The sequence below is a fragment of the Hevea brasiliensis genome, unplaced genomic scaffold (assembly GCF_030052815.1).
Source record: "Hevea brasiliensis isolate MT/VB/25A 57/8 unplaced genomic scaffold, ASM3005281v1 Scaf595, whole genome shotgun sequence".
NCBI classification, from domain to species: Eukaryota; Viridiplantae; Streptophyta; class Magnoliopsida; order Malpighiales; family Euphorbiaceae; genus Hevea; species Hevea brasiliensis.
Window position 1 is genome coordinate 24799 of NW_026615134.1, and position 9513 is coordinate 34311.

The 9513-nt window shown below is 25.5% G+C and overlaps 1 protein-coding gene across 1 annotated transcript; it reads right to left on the minus strand.

The window, feature by feature from the left end:
• Window positions 1-1025: 1025 nt before the first annotated feature.
• Window positions 1026-4649, minus strand: LOC110668624 (MDIS1-interacting receptor like kinase 2-like). The gene is made up of 4 exons (XM_058142616.1): window positions 4116-4649; window positions 2690-4049; window positions 1687-2545; window positions 1026-1439 (listed from the first exon to the last, which is right to left on the minus strand). Exons 1-4 carry the CDS (start codon window positions 4631-4633, stop codon window positions 1147-1149), a joined length of 3030 nt encoding a protein of 1009 aa, XP_057998599.1. The 5' UTR covers window positions 4634-4649; the 3' UTR covers window positions 1026-1146.
• Window positions 4650-9513: the final 4864 nt, after the last annotated feature.

Consider the following 9513-nt stretch of genomic DNA (forward strand, 5'->3'; position numbering starts at 1 on the left):
GTCGTTACCTTTCTCTAGTTGTCCTGTTTTGTTTCTTTTTATTGGTTAATAATTTCTTTGCTGTATAGAAGCCTTTAAATTGATTGATTTTAATTTTTTTCAAAAAAAAAATATTAGATATATCCCTGATTTATATATAAAATAGGAAATTTATTTACAAATTATTTTAATCTTGACTTACCACTTCATGTATAAGATATATTATAAACCAATCAAATGAAAACATATCAGCACTATATATGTATTATTTTTGTATTTATTTTTATTTAAAAAAATATTTTTACACTTATATTTTTTTAGAACCTGTTTAGTATTGTTGTTGGAGTTACTGTTAAAAAAATATATTTTTAAATATATTAATTAAAAAATATTTAAAATAATTTAAAATTAAATTTAATAAATTTTAATTAAGATAATATTAAAATTAAAAAAAAAACTTTTTCTGAACTATTTTTTTAATTTATTCATTAATTTTTTAAAGATTATTCATTAATTTTATAAAAAAAGTTAGCAAAACATATTTTAAATAAAGTAAAAATTAAATAAAATAAAACATTTTTATTTAAATGGAGAATAATGAATAAATAAATAAATAAATATTTATTAAGTAAATTTATATGAGATAATAAATAATATTTAATTATAATTTATACACACTAATTGAATTTATAATTACTAATAAATAAAATTGTATATATTATATAAATATTAATATTTTAAAAATAATTTTTAAAAATTATAATTGATGGGTGAGGCTGCATGGGGCTTGGGCTCCACCCCAATATATATATATATATATATATATATATATATATATATATATATATATATATATATATATATATATATATATATAAGTCATCATTAAAAATTAAAAAAAAAAAAAAGTTGAGCTTTCATTAAAACAACAGGCTAGAGGCCTAAACACAATATAAGCTCTTAGCCTAGCAAACACAATTTCTAGCTATAACTTTCATTAAAATAACAAGCCAGAGGCCCAAATACAATACAAGCTCATAGCCTAGTAAACACAATTTCTAGCTATAAAAAAATCAAACTCTGTCTAAACAAAAGGCCAAGTCCATTACAACGGAAACCCCATCAGAAAATAGGTCCATACCCAAAACGGATGACCCAATAGGATGTTCATTTGGATAACGACTGACAAAGAGCATACATGTCTGGCCTAGACTGTGGATTGACATTTAAGCATGAAAATGCTAGACTTACTATGAATGCCCATTTGTCTTCAACCTCAAGTGAAGGAGGCAACAAACGCTCATCCAACACATCATTGAATGCTATCTCCATATTGCCTGAATGCGATAACATTGTAGAAATCAGATCACCAGGATGCTTTCCTTTGATGACTTCCAGTACCAACACCCCAAAGCTGTACACATCGCATTTTTCTGTCACCTTCATTGTGTATGCAAGCTCTGCAAAGACAAAAAAATTATATATATACATAAGAGTTTTTCAATATTTGAAAGTCAAAAATATTTATTTAGTATTACTGCGTACACCATTATTAAAAAAAATACTATTTCAATTGTGTTACTAAGCTATTAAAAATTACTTCTAAGTTAAATTTATTATGTTTTAGTTATATAATCTACAAAAACAACTAAAAATTTTTACAAACCATGTAAGTTTTAACCTCATTTTTGGTTCAAAGTATATTACCTGGTGCTACATATCCGTAGGTGCCTGCAAGCATAGTCCGATTGGAAGAATCTAGGTTGAGAAGCTTAGCTGTGCCAAAATCCGAAACATGAGCTTCATATTCTGAGTCCAGCAGAACATTCTTGCTTGATATGTCTCTGTGAACAATTGGTGGTATGCACTCATGGTGCATGTGGTACAAGGCATAAGCTACACCTTTTATAACCGTGAGCCTTTTGTCCCAGTCAAATTCTTTTGCAGCTTCATCATTGCACAGGATCATGGCCAGGCTACCCCTAGGGAGGTACTCGTAAACTAGAAATGTGTGTCGGACGTGTGAACAAAAACCATAGAGTTTTACAACATTTCGATGCCTTACCTCTGTTAATACCCTTATCTCATTCAGGAATTCTTTATGATCTGCCATCTCATCATGAGGTAACGAATGGAATTTCTTTACAGCTACAGTATCACCCGATAACAATTCTGCTCTGTAGACTCGCCCAAATCTGCCCTCTCCAATGCAGTACATGCTGTCAAAATTCTTGGTTGCTTCTATGATTTCTCGGTGCATTGTTTTTCCATCGAAAATTGATATGGAAAGCAACTCTTTGTTATTCATGTTGCTTCCTGTCACTGAGCCTCTTTTCCTTGTTCGGAAACTGAACAACATGATAATTAAACCGCAGAATAGGACAAGTGCTCCGAAAATAGGAAAGACAATCATTAGAGAAAATTTTATGCCCTTTCCCAAAACATGTTTGTGAATCTTAGCAATCTTGCAAGGCTGCAGACCGCTAGCATTGCCACAGAGTCCTCTGTTACCTTTCAATGCAGCATCTTGAAATGCTTTGCTGTTGGGAATGGGACCCCACAACTCGTTATCTGATAGATCAACGGATCTCAATTCAGGCAGTCGTGCTAACTTTGCTGGAATGATACCAATGAGCCTGTTGTGAGAGAGATTCAATATCTCCAAGGTTCGCAAACTTGAAAATTCTGCCGGTATCTCTCCAGTGAGCATGTTGTGACTAAGATCGAGCTGGGACAAGCCATGCAGTTCTGGAATGGAACCAGTGAGGTGATTGTGAGACAGATTCAATATATCCAGGCTCTGGATGCTTCTGAATCTATTTGATATTTCTCCACTGAGGAAGTTCCGGCTTAAATCCAACACCGACAAGTGAGTTAACTTCCCCAACTGAATTGGAATTTCTTGGCTAAACTCATTACAACTCAAATTCAAGTAGTTGAGTTCAGCTAAGTTTCCAACATCGTAAGGAATCGATTTGTTCAATCTGTTTGCCGACAGATCTAGATACTCAAGATCGGATAATGATCCAAATTCTGAAGGCATCCCATCGGAAAGCTGATTGTCGTTTAAAATCAACTTCACCAAAGAAGTCAACTTCCCCAATTCCTTAAGAATCCTTCCAAGTAAATGATTTGAAGAAAGATCAAGTATATGTAGCTGAGAGGCATTTCCAATATCAGTTGGTATCCTACCAGATATCATGTTCCCTGCAATCTTTAGGCTCGACAAGTAGTGACACTTCCCCCAGTTAGATGAGATTTCACCAGAAAATTTATTGTAGCTTAGATCAATGAACTGCAGGTTCGGATAGACACCAAAATCTTCAGAGATGTTTCCATGGAGTTGGTTTCCATCAAAGCGGGCTCTGAGTAAGCTTGAGCAATTTTTCAAACTTCTGGGGATTGGACCTCGGAGTTGGTTGTCATTCACATCCAATCTCTCAAGTGATCCTCCAAGGCAAATATTCTGGGGCAAAAAACCAGTCAATTGGTTTTTGTCAAGGTTCAGGTAAGATAATTTGCTTAGATTTCCAATTTCAAGGGGGATGGAACCAGAAAGTTGGTTGTCACGAAGGAATAGCATTTCTAAGTTGCTTAAACGACCAAATGAAGCAGGAATCGAACCATTCAGTTGATTCTCACTTAACTCTAGATCAACAAGAGACGATAAGTTTCCCAGATCTTTAGGAATGGATCCAGATAGTTGATTTTGGTATAAATGAAGTAATTCAATGTTCCCTAGACGACCTAATGATGTCGGAATTGGACCAGAAAGGTTATTTGTTTTAAGGCTTAGATTCCAAAGAGACTCCAAATTTCCGATTTCTTCAGGGATGGGACCGGAAAGTTGATTGTTAAAAATGTATAACACAGTGAGTTTCTTTAAGTAGCCTAACGTGGAAGGGATGGAACCTGTTAGGTGGTTGGTGTCCAGATAAAGTTCAACCAACTTGGAGAGCTTTCCAATTTCTTGAGGAATGGAACCAGAGAGTGAATTATTGTAAAGAGATAACCAAAAAAGGTTAGTCAAATTGCCCAAGCAAGAAGGAATTGAATCATCAAGATGATTCCTATGCAATGCAAGCTCTTCAAGCAAACTTAATTGACACATTTCTCTTGGAATGGAGCCATTTAACTTATTTTCACTGAGGTGTAATGTTGTAAGATTTGTTAGAAGGCCAATTTCTGGTGGAATTTTTCCGGACAGCAGATTAATTTGCAAATCAAGATAGATAAGCTTGGAAAGGTAGCCGATTTGAGGTGGGATGATGCCATATAATTCGTTTACACTGAGATCAACGTATGCAATTTTAGGAAGGGACGAGAATGGAAATTCTTGGAGCATACCTTTTAAACCGTAACTTGTGAGGTTGACAACATGGACTCTTCCAGCCTTGTTGCACCTAATTCCATTCCAGGAACACGGGCTTGCATTCGTTTCAAGGTGGCTAGAACGAGAAGTATTGGTGGCATTTCCAGGATAAAGAATCCACGAGGACAGAAGTGGGTTGGTCTGGTTAAGGCTGGCTTTCCATTTTAGCAGGGAACGTGCTTCATCAATAGAGTTAGAAGCAACATTAAGTGAAGAAAGTGAAATAACAAGCAGGATCAAAGGAACAAGTATTAGTACTCTCTTCGAGGTTGAGAATCCCATGATTCTTGTTTTAATGCAAGGCAAATAGTGATTCAGGACTCGATAAGCAAATGTGGACGTGCACACTTCTAATATATAATATCCCGAGCCTTACAAAATGTGTTAAGAGAAAGACCTCAAAGCCTGGAGAAAGAAGTCTTCCACCACCTTTCACATCATTATCACCCCTGCTGTTTAAGTTATTACTTAGAGTAACCACATAACGTGAAATTTAAGCTGCTTAATCAAATTCAAACCCAGCATCACATGCTGTTCTTCTTCTCATTTTTTGTAGGAAACAGAATGTCTCCCTACATCAATTTAAATATTAGCGAGATTAGTGGCTTGAAGTAAGATTTGGGCATGCAAGATTTTCAATGACAACTTCAAGATTTGAATCTGGCCTTGCAAGTCCACATCACTAATCTAATTACCTTATTTTGATTATATAGAATTTGATTATTTGTAAAATTTGGAAAAGATTTGAATTTACAAATAAATTTCTCATTTTAATTCATTTTTTGTGTTTAAGTTATGAATAGATAAATTATTAATTAAATATAACAAATAAATATTTATAGAATTGTTTGTTAACATTTGGAGCATTAGTGTATTAAATGAAAGATGAAATTAAATTTTTCTTTTTAGTAGAACTATTAGATTATAGAACATAACTACTAGCTCATATATAAAATTAGTATAATGCCCTGCATGGATAATTTATAATTTTAATTTTTTAATTATATTTTAAATAAGATAAATTATTATTACTAAATTAATTTTAAATTAAAATTTATCTTTTATTTAATTTAATTTGAATAAATTTTTACTTGTTATAATAATAAATTTTTAATTAATTTATGATATAATTAATTAAAATACCTATTTAATTCTTTTTATACATATATTAGTAATAGTTTCCATGATTATTTTGTTTAAAATGTAATAAAAAATATTATTCAAAAAATAATTTAAATTTTATAAAATTTTTATATTTTATTTCATAATTTATGTAAATCAATATGTATTTTTTATAAATTATAGAAAATATATTAAATAACTGAGAAAATAATATTATTCTAAAAATATATAAATATAATATTTTTGTTATTAACATAATAAAAATTAAATTATTAATAATGAATTGAATTATTTAATTTTAATAATAATGAAAATATATAACATTATTATTAATTAAAATAACATTCTATTATATTATTTTTTAAAAATACTATATCTAAATGTAAATTCTTTTTATCAATATGATATATATTCTATAAAATAATTTTTTGACAAAAAAGGTTATCACTTTATATAAATTTATAATATGAAATAAATACATTTTATAAAATTAAAATTTTAAAATATTATCATTTTCTATTAATATAATAAATATTAAAAATACATATTATTTTTTAAAAAACAAATTCTATAATATTAATAATGTAACTTTAATTATTTTTAATCATCTTTATTTATAGCTAAATTTTCGATGCAATCATATTTACAATTTATCTTTAAAATTCTACTTCTATATAAAAATATAGTTGAGAGATATTTTATACACAAAAATATAGATATTTGATTAAAATTTAAAATTAATTCTATTAAAAATTAATGATAATAAAATATAAATATTCAAAATATTGGTTATTATTGCATTAAATATATAATTATAATGAAATAAAATATTCAAAGTTTAAGAAATATAAAATAAGAAATTTATAAAAAAATCAATAATTAAAAAAAATATTAATTAAATATATTTAAATTAATAAATTTTGAAAATAATAACTAATAAATTTTAAAAGAAATAATAAAAAAATAGTACAAATAAAAAAAATTTAAAAGCATTTAGGTGAAATGAAAACACTTTGTGAGAAGAGAGCGCTTGATGTATATTAAATGTCTCATATGATATACTGTATATAGACAAACAAATAAAAATCAGTTAAATAAAAAAATTAATTTATAATTAAATATTATTTAATTAAAACGAGTAACAAACATTCAAATTTAATTTTTATAATAGTAAAATATTTTCTATTTATTTGACCGTTTCAATTAAATCATCATAAGTCAATAATAATAATAATAATAATAATAATAATAATAATAATAATAATAATAATAATTAATCAATCGTAAAAAAGTAAAATAAAAAGAATATTAAATTATTAACATAAAAAATACATACTAATTATAAATAAGTTAAATCTTTATATTTCATTTTTATAACTTTTTATGTTTTGTTTCTCAAATTTTTTTAATAAAGATTTCATAATAAAAATAATAAAAAAATATAAAAATATAATAAAAATATTTATTAAAAATATAAAATAATTTAATATTGATTAAGTTATATGATAGTTGATTATGAAATCATAAATTAATAATCAATTTTTTTTCAAATTAATAGCCATCAATGACTTATTATTATTATCTTTTAAATTAATTTTTGTTTTAAACTACTACTATTATTGTTGTTGTTGTTATTAACAGTAACATGTGGTAAATAATATTTTTACATAAATAAATTTATAAAATAATAATATAAATAATTTTTAAATATTATATTTGATTATAAAATGTCTTAATTTTTTAAAAATTAAAAATTTTGAAGAAAATAATAATTTAAATCATAAATGTTAAAGTAGTATTATAAATAATAATGATAATTAAAAAAGAAATAAAAAATTAAATAATAAACAGTATTTATAAAATAATATAAATAATTTTTAAATATTATATTTAATTAAAAATGTTTTAATTTTTAAAAATTAAATTTTAAAGAAAATCATAATTTAAATTATAAATATTGAGGTAGTATTGTAAATAACAATAATTATTAAAAGAAAAATAAAAAAATTAAATAATAATTAGTATAAAAGAAAATATTTATGATTGATTATGAGATCACAAATTAATGATCAATTTTTTTTAAATTAATGGCTATCAATGAACTTTTATTATTATTTTTATTTTTAAGGATAACATGTAGTAAATAATATTTTTATATAAATAAATTATAAAAAAATAATATAAATAATTTTTGAATATTATATTTAATTACAAAAGATTTTAATTTTTAAAAATTAAATTTTAAAGAAAATAATAATTTAAATCATAAATGTTAAGGTTGTACTGTAAATAATAATAATAATTAAAAGATAAATAAAAAAATTAAATAATTATTAATATAAATAAAAGTATTTAAGAAAAGTGATACTGTGATAAACTTTTTAAAAAAAGTATCATGTGTCATTTTCTTAAGAATATATCTTTATATATATATATGTGTGCGCGCGCGCGTGTGTTTGTGTATGTGTGTGTGGGTATTCAACTCTTAATTTTATTTTAAAGGTAATTAGTTGAAGTTAAATAAGATGGAGAATATAACACAACGTGGTGATTAAAATAAAACTAAGCTATGAATTATAGTTAAGTTAATGATATTAAAATTATCTGGTTAATTTTTCAATAGCAATATACTTAAGTGAAATTATGAAATAATTTTCTGCCCAAGCTTTTTTTTTTAATTAAAAAAGAAAGAAAATCAAGCTGCAGTCATCATCAAAGTCAACTGAAAACGTTAAGAGTTGAGGAATTTGTGGTTGCAGTAAGTAAACACTAGAGAAAACCAAGAGGGGAGACTTCAAGGTAATTAATTAATGATCGCTTTCACACTCACTAAAGGTAAAGTGCAAAATGTCGAAAGCATTTGACTTCTCCAGGACGTAAGCTTCAAGGCACGAGTTCTCATGGCCCACCAGGAAACTGAAAATTTTGGCTAAATTAAGGACTTTTTAGTATTATTATTCAAATTATTATTGGAAAAATTAATTAAAAAGTATTTAAAAATAAAATTAAATTTAATAAATTTTAATAGTAAAAATAATAAAATAACCTTTTAAAATTATTTTTTTAATAATATTTAAATTAATATTTTTATTGAAAAAACTAATTTTGAGTCTTTAAATATAATATAAAATAGACACTAAATGTAAGAGGACTAAATGAATATCACACTTTTTTAATATTTTATATTTAATTAATAAATAATTGTTACATACTTTAAATATTTAAATTTATTCATTGTTTATTGATTGGTCTAATACTGTTTGAAAGAGAGGAAAAAAATATAGTTGAAAAATAAAAGAGCGAATTAATAATGAGAAAAAAAAAAGTTGGATATGGATTAAAAAAAATATGGCAAGAAGCTGTAAAAAAATAGGGGAAGAAAGTTATTTTATGAATAATAAAATTATAATTTTATTTCATAAATTTTTAAAAATTAACATAAGTTTAAAGATATATTTATAATTTTAAAGATTTTTTTTTTTCAGTTTGACGATAAAATGAAAACAGGCTTATATTTATTTTTTACTTAAAATTTTTTATGGAAAAATGTCAAAAATTTATAATTTTTGCAATTTTGTTTTACAATCATATTCTATTTTTTTTAATAAAAATACCCTAAATTATTAATTTTATCACAGTTATACCCTATAATTTATTCCACTACTAATTTTAATGTACTTTGCTATGTGAGGATAGGAAAATGTCAAAAAATATCTCAAACTTTACCTTTTTTTCATAATTATATTTCAATTTTTTTTAACATAATATACATGAATTTTAAACTTTACTACAATTAAATCTCATTATTAGTTACCCCGTTTAATACTAACAAAGTCAATACTTTTAATTCTATAAATTAATATTAATTAAATATAATTTATAATAAAAAATAATAATTTTATTTTCAGCAAAACAATATTATTTTTACTAAGAACAAAAAAGTTATTTTTCTACTTCTCTACTTCTCAACCACTAGTTTCTCTCAACCTGTATATCTCACAAAGTCATTCGACGTCAATCTCCTGCACCTACTCAACCAA

What these genes read in the sequence shown, in the direction of transcription:
- LOC110668624 (XM_058142616.1), bottom strand. Translation starts at nt 4,633, where the DNA reads ATGGGATTCTCAACCTCGAAGAGAGTACTAATACTTGTTCCTTTGATC. An exon ending in TTACACCTCAGTGAAAATAA is followed by an intron (nt 4,050 to 4,115) that starts GTTAAATGGCTC and finishes TGCATTGCATAG; the next exon opens with GAATCATCTTGATGATTCAA. An exon ending in AGCTCGATCTTAGTCACAAC is followed by an intron (nt 2,546 to 2,689) that starts ATGCTCACTGGA and finishes CTATCAGATAAC; the next exon opens with GAGTTGTGGGGTCCCATTCC.